General features: G+C 34.2%; 1 protein-coding gene across 1 annotated transcript; it reads left to right on the forward strand.

Annotated features, from left to right (window-relative positions):
- Positions 1-8,487: 8,487 nt before the first annotated feature.
- LOC113689951 (glycerophosphodiester phosphodiesterase GDPDL4-like) lies at positions 8,488-15,641 on the forward strand. The gene is made up of 9 exons (XM_072049337.1): positions 8,488-8,768; positions 9,490-9,783; positions 10,335-10,447; positions 10,548-11,052; positions 11,644-11,682; positions 11,839-12,123; positions 13,215-13,357; positions 14,288-14,759; positions 15,003-15,641. The coding sequence occupies exons 1-9, from the start codon at positions 8,666-8,668 to the stop codon at positions 15,302-15,304; spliced, it is 2,256 nt and encodes a 751-aa protein (XP_071905438.1). The 5' UTR covers positions 8,488-8,665; the 3' UTR covers positions 15,305-15,641.

The raw sequence follows: 15,641 nt of genomic DNA on the forward strand, positions 1-15,641 counted from the left end.
CATTAAATTTTTAAATTTTAAAAATATATTTTCAAAAATATCCCAAAAAATCATTACAAACATGTATAGTAAAAGTTTTTTTTACCTACATTGTTACAGTAAAATATTTCAAAAATATCCAAAAAAGTAGTAATCCAAACGGAGCCTAACAATATAGATGGTTTCAGGCTTTCACGAAGGCAAGGGTATAATTTATAAAGCTTCTTGGTCTAGGACCAGTGTGAATGAATAATGATAGAAGCTTCTTTTTTTTTCTCTATTTTGAAGGAAATAATGATAGAAGCTTCAGAGGCCATCCCTATCTGACTTCCGAGCAAGAAAAAGGTCGTGTACATTAAACAGCATGGCTGAGCGTTAGACTGACTCTTGGACCAGAGTAAACTGAGGCTGGTTTAGCATTTGAAGCCCACTCGGTTAGGAGGCCCAAACTCTATGACCCATTCATACCTATCATAAGACGAAATTCTTCTTTCAAATGACATTTCTTTTGCCGCTTCCTCCTCTCAAGGAGAGGTCGTCCTCAAAGATTTGGAAAGTTTAATTTTGCTAAAAAATGATACTAATAAAAATAAAGAAAAAGAATTGGAAATTGTTGGATATATTATTGATGTAGTTTGTATTATAGTGATTCACAATTTGTCCCCTCCCAAATAATAACCGCAGCCAGTTAAATAATTGGGTAGCGCAGGTTTTCACCAAATTGCTGCGTGCCGCTTTGCATTGTGTGGTTAATAATAGCTGAAATAATAAGTAAAAAATTGTTTCCCCTTTCATAATGAGAATGTGAAGTACAAGCAGTCAACTGTATTGACAGCTTTGTTTGGACAGTCATTTTCTGTAGAAAATTTGCGTCGTTTTTCATGATCATATTTTCCTATTATCTTTTTTTTCACATACATCAAATCGTTACAATAATTTTTCTACAAAAAAAATCAAAAAAAATGTAATCCAAACAAGCCTTAACTTACCGTGACGTGATGTTATGCAATAATGTCATTTTCATATATTTGTTTTGGAGAGAATAATAATCTATATAATAATTTTCCGTTTACTCGATCGATGGATCAATTAAACGTTTCCTTGTCAATAATTTATTAATAGGGAGAAATTTGACAACATAACTGGTCAAGGTGGGAACCGAGACTGAGAGCCTGCTGCAGAAGCAACAACGGTCACGACGCAAACATCCCTTGAGGAAGGATTTAGCAAAAACGTCCCTTTCCATTGAATGATTCCTTTTTTTGATAATAATAACTCCATTGAATCATTCTTCGAGGAGTTGTTGCTGGGGGCCATTACATGAACGACGCGGCTATACATTGAGTGCGCTCCATCTCTATATTCTTTATACCATTATTGATGATTATCCAAACGCAAACCTCGAACGTGGGCACTCCTGTTTGAATCTCCTGTTTTCAGAGTATTTTTTAAAAATTAATTTTTTAAATATAATAAAAATTTTTAAAAAATATTTTAAAAGGTAATCTAAAAATTAGTTTAAATTTTTTTAAAATTTTTAAAAAATATTTGAAAATATATTCTAAAAACTCTTATACTCTTAAATATTTTAAAATATTTTTAAAAAATATTTCAAAATATACTTTCAAAACTCTGCTACAATAAATTAGAGTTTTTCAAAAATTCTCCTCAAAAACAGCTAATCCAGACGAAGCCAGACTAAGAAGATGTGGGGACAGGACAAATTATATATATATGTATATATATTGTAAATTATTTTTTTTTCCTAAATTTTCCTCCTCAGGTTAATTTATTTGTTCAGAGCCGTCCAAGCAAGAAGAGTTTCCCAATGGAAATCTATTTCGTGATTTCCCACGTACTCATGTGATTCCGGTTACATTTGGATGCTTTTGATGTTGAGAACGTTCCTTCCAATCACTTCATTTCTACAGTCACGTTATGGAATACGGCGTTGCAGTTTGGTGTATGTATTTATGGTATTCTTTTTTTTTTTGTCAGCAACACATTTATATAACCTACTCTATCCTAATCTAGGGGGTGGGGGAGCCTAAGGAGACTGTGATAGGGGCTAGTGGGTATACAGATCCAACTAGACCAAGGGAGTGCTATGGCACAACTTTTAGATTTTTTTTACTATTGGTGAGATTTGAATCCTCACCAACAGCCTAAGAAGGGACTTAAGTCCCTCCCTGGTGGCCATTGAGCCATTGGCCCAGTGGTTATGTATTTATGGTATTCGAAGGCGACAAATGGATAGTTCTGGCTTCTTTCCTGTTTGTTTCACCATTTTCCTGAGGGTTACTGATTGTCACTTTCTATCTTTTCTCATACACGCGGAGGAGGGGCAATGGAAGATTATCGTAGTACCTGCTTTCTGCCGTCGTCCTGTGCCTTGGAGTAAAGCTTAATGGATAGTTTGGTTAGAGGATGACTTGTAATACGCATCTGTTCTCCCTCTTTTCTTACCATTGTTTTCATCTGGATTTATTTATTATGCGTCCTCCCCTTTTTCTTATAAATGTTTTCATTTGGATTTAGGGTCGAAACACGCGTTAAGTTACTCGATACTCAAATCAAGTTCGATTCAATAAGAATTCGATCGAATTTAGTTCACAAACCAATTGAGCCAATCTTGAATAGTATTTTCTGTTCGGTAAAATTCTAAACTCAACTTGACATTGGCATGATTAGCTGAAATTGAAATTTCTAAGTAAAAAGTTCAAATTGTTCGAACTTGACTAGAGTTGGTTTCGTAAATAAACACCGCAAATTTGAATACAATATCAAACTTGTGAAAATAATCAAATAAAATTGAACTTTTTAATTTACATGACTATCTAGGTTGTACTTTTTTAGACTTTTTCAATCTCTAAGAATTAGAGATTTTAATTTTCAGTCCCCATTCTCTATTCTCATTTCTTAAATTTCATCCTTTCCTTACTAAAATGTTTTTAAAAAAAAAGTAATATAGCATTTTTCTTAAGAGGTATTCTGAAATTTACAAGGGGAAAAGAAAATTGGATGGTTTGAGAGACGAACCAAGTTTTAGGTTATCTAACTAATATTCTTATCAATTAAGCTAGATCTTGGAAACTAATGTAGTTCCAAGATACAATGCAAACTCATGATATGCAATGCAAGCTACATTAAAAAAAAAGGGCAGAATATGTATAAAATAAATAATCCCAGAAAAATCAATAAAATTTGCAATACGAACAATGTCTAAATAGTTCATAATGACTCAGTATTATTTTTTTTAAATAGTTACTTAGTTATTTTATCATTTATTTTTCTCCCTCCCTTTTTATCATTAAATTAATAATATTAAGAGTGGACAAAGACTAAACTGGATTTGAACTTGAAAAACCGTGAGCAATATTAATTTATAAATTGAACTAAAGGTGTTTTGGAGTTGCGATGACTTATCAAAAAGTACTTAATCAGTAGAGTTTTTTTATTAAAGTATTTTCTTAAAACAAAGTATTTATTATGTGCTTAATTATATCGTTTGTTTGAGTGTATTCTTGCCTAAGCACTTTTTCTATTTGATAATGTACAATTTTGAATTTCTAAAACATACTTATCTCTTTATTTAATATAAAATTTATAATAAAATTGTTAAACTCAGATTTTTATTTTTTTTTGGAACATAAAATTGCTCTAAGAGTATCGATTTTGAATTGATGTCAAAGCGCCTTATTGGCCAAAAGCTTTATTCTTAAATTCAAGGAATGACTCTCATTAAAAACATTAAAAGTGTTTTATCTTCCAAAAATACATTTTTAGTAAAAGCATGATAACCTCAAATGATGCCTAATCTTAATTTAGTCATTTTTTAGTCGCATTAAATTATGTGCTCAAGAATGAAATAAGAGTTCCCATATTGTTCACAGTTTGTAAAAACCAAAAAAACTAGAGTATTGGGTGTGTTTAGATCGAAGATTATTTAAAATAATTACTGTAGCACTTTTTTTGTAATATGTTAAAAAATATGTTTGTGATGTTTTAAATAAAAAGGTGATTGATGTATTTAAAAAATATATTTATGATGCAAGCAAATAATATTTTTGGATAAATAGAGCCTATCCAAACACACCCCAATTTGGATTGCTATTTTTAGGACTTTTACAGAAAAATATATTGTAATGATTTAATATATATAAAATAAAAAGATAATTAAAAAATATGTTCATAAAAAATATAATTTTTTTTTTTTGAAAAATCACAGTCTAAACAATTTTCCTGCGTAAAAACCACTTGCTCGAACACCGCCCCGGGGGGCGGCCCACCGTGGTATTGAGTCACCCTTGCGCCGTGTCATTGTCCAACTAGTTAGCTGGCACTGTATGGCAAGTTGTGGCGTAATATTTAATTAATCTTTTCATGATGTTTGATATTTGATACTTTTAGTGAACTTTTTCGTAATCCTTTTTGGTATTCCCGTGTAACTACAAAAAAAAAAAAAAAAACTTTGTAGTTATTAGATGTTAACATGAAGTCATGCCCAAACTACGACGCAAAGCTGCTACTACTTCCATTATCGCCTGTTTTCATACTTCTTCTTTTCAGTTTTCTGCAGTATCACTGGCTGTGGCTGGAGATATACAGATATTAATCTGACATATGGCAGCTAATCTCTGCGTCTATCACGTTTGCGGCTTTTACCTACTAATTATCAAAGGAAACATGAAAGCACAAAGGGGAAAAAAAAAGGAAGGAACGAACGAAAAGAGATGGTTGTTACGATGCTAAAAATTACGACTTATATTTATTAGCGCACGACATGTATGCAGCTACGTCACTAGTAGTACCTGAGCTGGTGATGCCCATTGTACAGATAAGCTTTGAGAAAAGGAATATAACGTTGTAAAATTCCTCACCCGCACACCAAAATCCTGTAATGAGTTTTCCATAAGCATCGTGCTTGCAATTAGACAGCTAATGTTAGAGTTTCAAATGTTAGACCCCTCAAAAAAAAAAAAAAAAAAAGTCAAATGTTAGACAATTTTGAGCCGTGAACTTCAAATAAGCGGATTTACTTATTCAAATTTTAGTGTAATTTTTTTAAGGATTAATTTTATATATACTACTAATATGTATACCATCACCATTAGATATATGATACATGTGTAAAATTTAAATTTGAAATTCAAAAATTGCTCATAAATCATCCATCCAACCGTGATAGTGTATATAAAATTTATTCATTTTTTAATGTATATGCAAATTTTCATGTAATTGTGTCAGTTGTGTACAATATTCTATGCATTTTATACGTCATCTACATTAGCATGTTTACATGTGTTTGAAGGATAGAAGATTACTTGAAAATTTCTTTAAAATAATTATTCACAGTACTTTTTGTAATATGATGTAATTGAAATAATCAGATAGTTGAGAAGTTTTTTTTTTTTTTTTAAAAAAAAAAACTTAGGATACCTATTTGTGATGCAAGGGAAAAAAAAAAAGAAAAATTTTCCATATAATCACATATCCTAGCACACTTGAAAATTTTTGGGAAAACATTTGCATTTGGTATTGAACCGCAATATTTGCCTTCATTTACATAACAATATAGAATATTGGGTTGGACTGATGGCATAAATAATTGCATATTCCTTTGATTGATTTTAAAGTCAATTGTACGTACTTAGGGTGTGTTTGTTTGGATTGAAAATATTTTATAGAAAATGCTTTTCACAATTTCCTGTGTTTGGTTGCCTTAGAACTGGTGAAAATATTTTACGTAATAAATTATTTTCCCCATTTTGATGTGAAACAACTTCCTTAAACGAGGAACTAAAGTTGATTTCCAAAGCAACGCATCCCGTTGGCAAAATCTAAACTTCTGTCATTTGTTGACAGAGGAACATTCGCTACAAAGGACACGAAAAGATACAAAAAGCGTGTTAAACAATTTGCTGAATCTTCACTCACCACAAACTCATCAATGATTACATTACTGACAACGTTTCAGCGCAAATGGAATTGTCTCCTTTTTAGCAACTTGAATTTTCCTTCTCCATGCGGATTCTTTTGAAACTCCAATTTTTTCATCAAATTGCCCTTGATCTTTATCCTTGAAAGTTTATACTATTTGATTATGAAAATTCGATTTAGAGTTTGTAAATATTACTAATACATAAAAAGAATGTCATTTCACGGATGGATTTCATAAGTTGGGATTTGTCAGTTGGTGGTGAAGTACAGTAACAATGGGCAGAGAGCAACGGTGGTGGCAATTATTCATTGACATTTTAATGATAGGAGCAAAGTTTCAAATCGCAACCAAATACCTGAAAATTATGTAAATGCAAATCTTTTCCTAGAAGATAATTTCAACAAAAAATAATTTCCTAATGAAAATATTTTACATCTAATCAAACAGACCATTAGTGGTGTATGATTTCACGTTAGCTTCTTAAACCATACAAGTCACTGAGGGTGTTTGGACAGCCAATTATTTGGCCAAATATATTTGCTGACATCACCATTACAATTTCCAATACACCTTTTTATCTTCCCAATTACCTTTTTATCTCACATACATCACATCACAAAAAGTGCTACAGTAAAAATATTTCAAATAACTTACAATCCAAACACACTCACTGTCAATTAATCCCAAATGCGCGTTTACCCATTTGCACATATGAAATTGACTCCACCTAATTCAATTCTGAGCACTTGGGATTTCCATTCGGAGTCTGTCTCTTACTGTTCCCAATAGCGACTTCCATTATGGATTTTGAAAACAAAACAAAACATTTACTACTTCCAAACCAAATAACTTGTCTTCTTCTTTTATTTTCCTTAAACTTTTCTTTCGTCTAAGTAGTAGCAGTAGTAGTAATTTTAATTTGTCCGGTCCTAAACTCCTAATTGCATTTCTTTTGCAAACTGTCCTACGACAAGCCAAACAATGCAACGGCTCGGGCGGACCACGCCGCCTCCCCGTTTTGCGCGTTTGTTGACTGCGTAAGCGTTAACGCCGTTTACAAATTTTCAGAGGACACAAAAAAGTTCTCTCTCTCTCTCTCTATATATATATATATATACACACACATACATATTTATACATGTATATATTTATACATGTAAATAAAACAAGAGCAAATAAGGGATGGACACGTAGGATTTGAGACAACTCTGACCCATGTCTTTTTGTCGAAAGTCTAGCTGTCGTCCAATCACCAGGTCACTGAGCTGATCAAAAATGGCTCCCAGCCCAATGACGGAGCCAAGGGGGGCAGAGGGGGGCCATGGCCCCCCCTAAGTTTTGAGAATTTTAATTCATAATATGTAAATATGTGTGTAAAATAAAATTGGCCCTCCCTAAATTTTTTCAATTTTAGTTTATATTATGAGAGTTGATATATATATATATATATATATATATATATATGAATTAGTCATCTTTGAATGGAATTTCAATTTTGACCCAAAAAAAAAAAAATCCTGGCTCCGTCACTGTCCCAGCCATCAGCTGTATGTACCCACATCTGTGGCCTCTCACCAGATTTCTCAACGATTTTCTTTTTCCCAAAAACTTGCCTTTTGATAGCGTATCCATTTGATCAAATAATTCTTTCTCCTAATCCTGCTACAAGGAGTATTTGTTTTTTAATCAATTGGAATGAATTCGCAACTTCAAATTTCCAACCATATTCATAAAAGCCTAATAAATGAACTATTACATAAACTCCTTAAACGTACATTCATCAAAATTTGTAATTACCCGCTATAATTTTTTGTGTGAAAATTAATATGGCTCTATATCGTGATGAAAAATATAAATGAATTCTACTTTTTTCATTCATCAATATACGTGATAAGTACAAAATTTCTAATCTAATTACTTCTCGGATCCTACTTTAAGTACAAAATTTCTTAATTCTAAACACAAGCTTCAAAAGAAAAGAGAAAATGTTAACTTTTTTCTAGTAAGACTGTTCTTATCTTACTTGTAATAAAGTGGTACATAAACTTATATCGATGGAGTATGATTTTCAGTTTGTAATAAATTACTTCATTTTTTGCATTAAATTATACTTTTCTATTTAAGGACGTGATATATTGTATTCACATACGGGAACATTATTTTGTCTTTATTGTGAAGAAGTGTCCCATTTTTTCTTCTATAAGGTGGTGTTTTTTTTTTTTTTCCACTAAGTTGATACAATTTTATGGAAATTCTTATAAGAAGAAGATAAGATGAGAAGTGTAAATGAGCGCAAATTCGAGACCATAGAAAGAGAGAAGAAAAAAAAAAAAAAAGTCTTCCCCTGAACTACGCTGACAACTCACTCGCAATTCACAAAGGCGGCTCTAACACGAGCGTAGCTAGCTCGGGTGTTGGTCTTCAATTTCAGCCGCAGCTCCAGCTCTGTCAGAAGTCTATTTAATCAGAAAAAGAGAGTAATAAAACGCACCTAAACTCTACGGCCTTTCTGGCAACCCACAATTAAACTAGTAGCAAAAGCCAGAGTGCAAGGTACCATCGCCCCCACACCAAAAAAAGAAAAAAGAAAAAGAAGCTATTTTCTCTCTCTCCTCTCCTTCTCCCTTTCAGCTGATACACTGCTGCTAGTTCTTTCTTCTGAAATCCAAATCTAAGTCTCTCACATCTCCCAATAAAAGCCTGAAAAATATCCTCACAAGTTTCGTGCGGCTGAACTTGCCGGCAATGTGGAAGCTCCGGTCGCTGTTTAGCCTCTTGCTCCTGCTTTCTTCAGCTGCTGCATTGGTTAGTGCTCGAGGATCCACTAGAAAATGGCAAACTCTCAGCGGTGAGTAGTGTTAGGTTGTTTTTTCCTCTGTCTGCCTATTTTTAGCTCCTTGTTTTTGGTCGAATTTCAGGAACTAGAAAAAGAAATAACATAAAACGATGGAGTGAATTGAAGAAATTCGGAAGTGGAAATTGCGGAAGAAGAATTTTGTTGTCACGTGTTGAAAACGTGTGGAGTATGTTAATCTGCTGAGAAGAGTTAAACCGGATTTTCAATTAATCAAAATTGCTTTGGTTTATTTTTCCTTTAGAAAAAAAAAGAGCAGGAATTATTTTTATTATTGCTATATTTTTTTTGGATTTTTACCTCTTTAATTTCCATTGCTTAGTAGAGACCATCTCCGTTAGTCTAAAATGACGAAATATGATTATGATCATAAGACTATAGAACTCAAAGGTTATATAAATATATATATATATATATATATCAAACAGTTTCCAAATTTTTATACCTGAATGAAACTTTAAATCAGGTCTGTGAGATGAAAAAACTCAAATATTTTCTAGATTTCCTTATAGCAGATTACTTTCTTACTCTAGCAGCTGAAGAACTAGTTACATAAATGGTAGCCTCAATTGATTTGCAGGAGTTGAAGTCAAAATTTATATTTTCACGAAGCTACCTATGAATGACTAAATAATTAGCGTCATTTTTGGGTTTCAATTTTTTCCATGCAACACTTGCCGGAAGAAGAAGTGACTTCTTTGCTTTTCTTTTACAGGATCTGCACCAGTAGCCATAGCTCGTGGAGGATTTTCTGGATTATTCCCAGATTCAAGCTACAATGCATATGTACTCGCTGTTGGTACGAGCTTACCAGACTTAGTCCTATGGTGTGATGTCCAGCTCACGAAGGATGCAGCGGGAATCTGCTTTCCAGATTTGAAGCTTGACAATGCTTCTGACGTTAATGTGGTTTTCAATAATAGGGCAAGTACCTACATTGTCAGTGGGGTCTCTACACACGGATGGTTTTCAATTGATTATAATCTTAAGGACTTGCAACTCATCAGCTGTAAGTTATTGTTTGTGAAGAGCTATTAACTACTTATACTCTTATAACTCTTATTGAGCATGCACATGATCCTTGTTCATCCCCTCCTTTCTCCCGTCATCGGATTTGTTTCGAATACCACATCCACGTTGCTTGCAGATTTCATGCCAAACTTTTTATTTCCTCTCATCCTTCTGTTTCATTTCTGGTAATAGCTTCCAGTTCCAAGAAACGGCTCACTTTGTTTGGGCAGTGCTTTGGATTGTGCATTTGTCGTGGAATATATTAAGAGCAAATAAGCTGTTGAGATTTAAAAAAAAAAAAAAAAGCTGTTGAGATAGGTATCTGGCTGGAGTTTTTCAGCTGGGCTGGTTAGGAAATTCAAGTGAACATTGGCTTCTCATCGGCTGATAACAAACTTAATTTTGCAGCTGAAATTATTTCTTAAACCTTTTGAGATCACTTTCATCATCGGTTTTTTACTATGTTGGAGTGGAAAAATGTTTTAGGAAGGAAGAATTAAACATTTAAAGCTTTTCTATTACACTGACAAAGTGTTCTGTCCTGTATAGTGAAGCAAGGAATCTATTCTCGAACTAACAGATTTGATGAAACACAACAAATTCTTACGGTTGAATATGTTGCAACCCAAGTCCAACCATCTGCACTGTGGCTGAATGTTCAGGTATGTGCCAACTGCAGAGTTGTAATTCATCCTCATTCCTCTGAATATTTTAGCAAATGAAACCTATCATCTTGAGTAATTGTTTCGAATGTTTTTGTAGCACGATGCTTTCTACAGCCAACACAATCTAAGTATGAGAAGCTATGTTATCTCTGTATCTCGAAGGGTGGTTGTTAATTATATTTCATCACCAGAGGTGAATTTCCTAAAGAGTATAGCTGCACGCTTCAGACCTAGTGTGACCAAGCTTGTTTTTCGGTTTCTTGGACCAGCTGATATTGAGCCCTCAACCAACCAGACATATAGTTCGCTTCAAAAGAATCTAACATTCATCAAAACATTTGCCTCTGGTATTCTTGTTCCCAAATACTACATATGGCCTGTGGATAGCAGCAGCCACTATCTTCTTCCTCATACATCTATAGTCTTGGATGCTCACGAGGCAGGCCTTGAAGTTTATGCATCAGAATTCTCAAGTGATGTTACTTTTGCCTACGACTATAATTATGATCCTGTAGCTGAATATCTATCCTATATTGATAATGGCAACTTTTCCGTGGACGGGGTGCTATCTGACTTCCCAATAACTCCATCGGAGACCATAGGTGAGATGCAGAATTAATTGACTTCATTTATTCCTGTTTAACAAGTCAGGTCTTAGATGAAGCGTCTGGCCATGTAATTTAGAACTAAACCATTTCTAAGTAGCACTCTATGAGAGTAAATGAATAATTTTTACTACATTGACATGTTTATAAATTTTGTTGAACATGCTTGCGACCAGATAAAAGGTGTTGTAACTTGAAAATTGACAGGAGATTCTAGCAAACTGGCAATTTTACTTTAATACAGACATCAACTTTCTGTAATTATGAGCTGGAGTACAAAGTTCATAGAATATTCAGCACTCTTTGGTTTCTATGACTCCAATTCATGCAGCACCAAATATGAGAAGCCCATGAAGTGAGAAAAGTTTCAGCACTTATATGTCTTTGCAATGCAGTTGGCAAGTCTGGATCATGCTTGCTAAACCTGAAATTTGAATGTCCCCTTTAGCTATGAAATTGGTAAAATATGAATGACTCTAGGAACCTGTTGATACTACATTCACCCTCTGCATGTATTTCACTGAATTCATTGTGCTAAATATGTAAGATGTCTATCTCATGAATTTTAAAATTCCTTATCTCTTGCAGATTGCTTCTCCCACATTGGCAAAAACGAAACTGATCAAGGTACAAGACTAAAACGAGTGCTTCCTTGATGCAAAGTTCACTGGCCACTCTATAGCTTAAGCTAAAATTTTCGCCCTGTTTTTTTTCCTTTGAGAACAACAATTCATCATATTGGGCTATCAAGATATTAATCCTTCTCTCCTGTCTTTGCTTCAGCTAAGGTTCTGATTATCTCACAAGAAGGAGCAAGTGGAACATTTCCTGGTTGCACTGATAAGGCATATGACCGAGCTGTTACAGATGGAGCAGATTTTATTGACTGTCCAGTTCAAATGTCTCAGGATGGGGTTCCTTTCTGTATGGGATCTATAAACCTTATAGAAAGAACAACAGCTGCTCAATCAGTCTTCAGAAGTTTCACAAAGACCATTCCAGATCTTAACATACAGGATGGAATATTTGCCTTCAATCTCACATGGAGTCAAATTCAGACTTTGAAGCGTAAGTTCATCGTGAAGTAGTTTTTTGTTGACCTCATCCGATTTACCATGCTATGAAAAATTACTTAGGGTAAAATATTTTGATGCTCCTAATTATGGTAAAACTAGTATGACTAGTTGGTGCATTTATAGTGTCTCTCCTTTACTAACTGATTTTTGCTAAAATGCCATGGACAATTCTTTAAGGGTCTGTTTGGTTGGAAGTAAAATGTTTTCCTTGGGAAATTATTTTCCGTGGAAGTAATTTTCCATGAAAATCATTTCCCTTTCATCATTTTCAGGTGTTTGGTTAGCTTATTGAAAATATTTTCTTACTTCATTTTTCTGGTGTTTGTTTAACTTTTGAAATATTTTCACTTTTATCTCTATCTTTACTTTCTACACATTATAACTTCATACTTCTTCCCATGCAAAATAAGAAAATTTATCTCATTATTTAACTTTAAAAAACCTTGGAGAAATGTATATATGAATAAAAAATATCTCCTTAAGCAATAAACAAATTGCTGGCCATTTAGTGTCAAATATCAATCACATGCAATGCTTATTGTGACATATATCTTGCACTCTTATTGCTGAGAGTTTCTCTAGAAAAGAATGTCCCTATTATACATAATTAATTACTAGCATAGGATGAGTAGGATGAGGTTTTTTTTTATTTTGAATATACTAGGGGGAGGGTTGGGTTGGGTTGGGTGGTACGGGGGAGGGAGTGTAAGGAAGAGATCTTGGGTTGGAGTCCTCCTGTTTACACTAAAAAAAAAAAAGAACATACTACAAGATATTTTCAGTAAGTTTGGAACATACTACAGGCGGGATGCATGCATTTCGGAAAACAACTTCAGTAAGTTTGGAAGGGAAGTTGTTTTTCATAAGATGAGTGAAAATATTTTACATAGGAAAATGTTTTCAGTAACTTTTGTGCAACCAAACACGGGAAATTAGGAAAATATTTTCACCCGAAACAAACGGACCCTAAGACTACCATATTTACTCCACCCTCTGTTGCTTTTGTGAAGATATTAATTGCACTATTAGTCTCGAAAAATCTTTGTTTCAAACATTAAGGTAAACTTTTGGTCCTTGTTACAGCTTCAATGTACAACCCGTACACAAATTATGCATTGTTCCGAAATCCAAAAGCTCAAAATGATGGGAAATTTGTGCAACTGTCGGACTTTTTGGCCATTGCTAGCAATGCAACTTCTGTTTCTGGAGTCTTGATTGGAATAGAGGTGAGTTTTTCTGTGCATCAGTATAACATAAATTCTAGTTTGAACAATTGAACAAAGAAGATGTAAGATTGTTCCTTTAACTACTAGTATTTTTTTAAAATCTGGGATCTGTTGCATGATTGGAGGAAAAGCAGTCGAAATCTTTGGGTAGCCATAAGCAGTTTGAGATGTATGAAGTTTGATGCTGTGATTTTCAGTATTCTGAACCAACATTTTATTGGGGAAATAATTTTTTGCTTCTTTCGGTGGTGCAGTTTTGTTTGATGTAATTTCTCTCTCAGTATGTACAAAAGGTTGATATTGACGATACTTTTGAATTTTGACTTCTGATCAATTGTTGTTAATTTGAGGAGCCAAGGTCTGTATGATCTCGGTAAGCCAACTCTTAGTATCAAAAAGGTTTATCCTGTTGAACTATTGGCTGATCATATTATTTCTGAAGCACACATGTTATGAAGGGAAGATCTACTTGGTGTGTTGTGCTTTAATGAACTATAGGCTTATTATGTCCTGTGCCTGGACCATGAGAATGAACAACATTAAAAATTTGTGTAGAATAAGCTAGCTATAGTTTCTTGACCGATAAAAGTTACTTTTAAATTGGTCTAGTTTACTTGTGGGTATTGAAATGGCAAGGATGGTCAGTTGTTAACTTTGGTTGACTTTTCAAAGAATATGTTGTCTGTGCTTTTGGATTTATCTATCAAGGGAATTACATAACTAGAAATATCAACCAGTTTAGCTTTATGATTGACTTGCTATGGGGAATCAACAGTCTGAGAAAATGCTTAAATTAGTTTTTGAACTCAAAATATGCTGCTCACTTATTTTTTAGGGCATGAACTCCAAATGTTTTAGTCATGTGCACTTTTACCATTTTTATGTTTTTTAAGACATATAATTTTTCGCTTTGTGGTTCTTGTCCTACAGCATGCTGCATACCTCGCTCAAAATCAGGGGCTTGATGTAGTTGATGCAGTTCTTACTACTTTGAATAAATCTAGTTACAACAAGAAAGTATTGATTGAATCTGAAGACAGCTCTGTTCTCGTCAATATTGGAAAGAAGAGCAAGTATGAATTGGTCTACAGGATTAACGAAACTATCAGTGACATAACTAATTCAACAATCTTGGAGATAAAGAAGTTTGCTAGCTCTGTGCTCGTAACCAAAGGAAGCGTATATCCTAGTGAAGAGGCATTCCTCACTGGTTTAACATATGTAGTGCCAAAGGTCCAGGCCCTAGGCCTCCGAGTCTATGTGCAACTGTTCAGCAACGAGTTTGTGTCTCAGGCGTGGGACTTTTTCTCAGACCCTTATGTGGAGATCAACACGTACGTCTCCAACATGACCATTGATGGCTTAGCTACAGACTACCCAGCAACAGCAGCCCGATACAGGAGTAAGAACCTTATCAATTCCAGTAACATATTATGGTTTCTTCTGCTTCGATATCCACATTGTATCTGATAATTCTGGGGAATAGATAATGTCAAACCACTATAGTTTTGTTTATATTAAACTAATTCATGCTTTTCTCTCTTCCATCCAAAGTTTTTAGTTTTCATGGAACTGATTTATGGATCTTGCATTATGCTTTTTTACTAGTGTACTAATGGTGCTTGATGTCTTGTGACTGTCCCAGAGAACCGGTGTCTAGGATACAAACAGGCACCTTCTTACATGCTCCCAGTTCAACCTGGCACACTCTTTTCGGTTATGGATCGGCTCCTTCTACCACCACCTCAGGCTCCTAAGCCGGTCCTGAAAGAGAATGATGTGACTGAGCCACCTCTGCCCCATGTTGTGGTAAGACCTCCTGCAGGCACCAATAACAGGACCACAGCACAAGGTCCAACCACAGCACAAGGTCCAACCATGGTTGCAAACACATTCCTCAGCAGTCTTGCCATTCTTCTCGTGACTTTTGCCGTGCTAATATCATAATAATACATTCTTCCGCTTTCACCTTATTGCTGAGATGATTCACATTCTCCTAGAGCCGCCTAGGAGTGTAGAGCTAGTTCAGAATTTTCCGCTAAAAACTTGTATGATTAATTCCTTGCTCTATTCTTTTGATTGATGTCCATGCTTTTACTGTAGGTGTTGTCGCTCTTGGAAATGTTCTCTTTTCTTTTTTCTTATACTTATGGGAAGGTTGGAAATGTTCTTTTTTCATTTTTCTTATCCTTATGGGGAGGTCGAGCAATGGTGTACTTTTGAGAGAATTATAAGTATTTGTAATATAGTCCCTAGTACATAAAATATTCTTTTTTACTGGACA

Source organism: Coffea arabica, chromosome 5e (assembly GCF_036785885.1).
Source record: "Coffea arabica cultivar ET-39 chromosome 5e, Coffea Arabica ET-39 HiFi, whole genome shotgun sequence".
NCBI lineage: Eukaryota > Viridiplantae > Streptophyta > Magnoliopsida > Gentianales > Rubiaceae > Coffea > Coffea arabica.

Bases quoted from the DNA above. Each gene is read 5' to 3' on its own strand.
- LOC113689951 (XM_072049337.1), top strand. From the start codon at position 8,666: ATGTGGAAGCTCCGGTCGCTGTTTAGCCTCTTGCTCCTGCTTTCTTCA. The intron at 11,053-11,643 runs GTGAGATGCAGA...TATCTCTTGCAG, and splicing joins AACTCCATCGGAGACCATAG to ATTGCTTCTCCCACATTGGC. The intron at 13,358-14,287 runs GTGAGTTTTTCT...CTTGTCCTACAG, and splicing joins GAGTCTTGATTGGAATAGAG to CATGCTGCATACCTCGCTCA.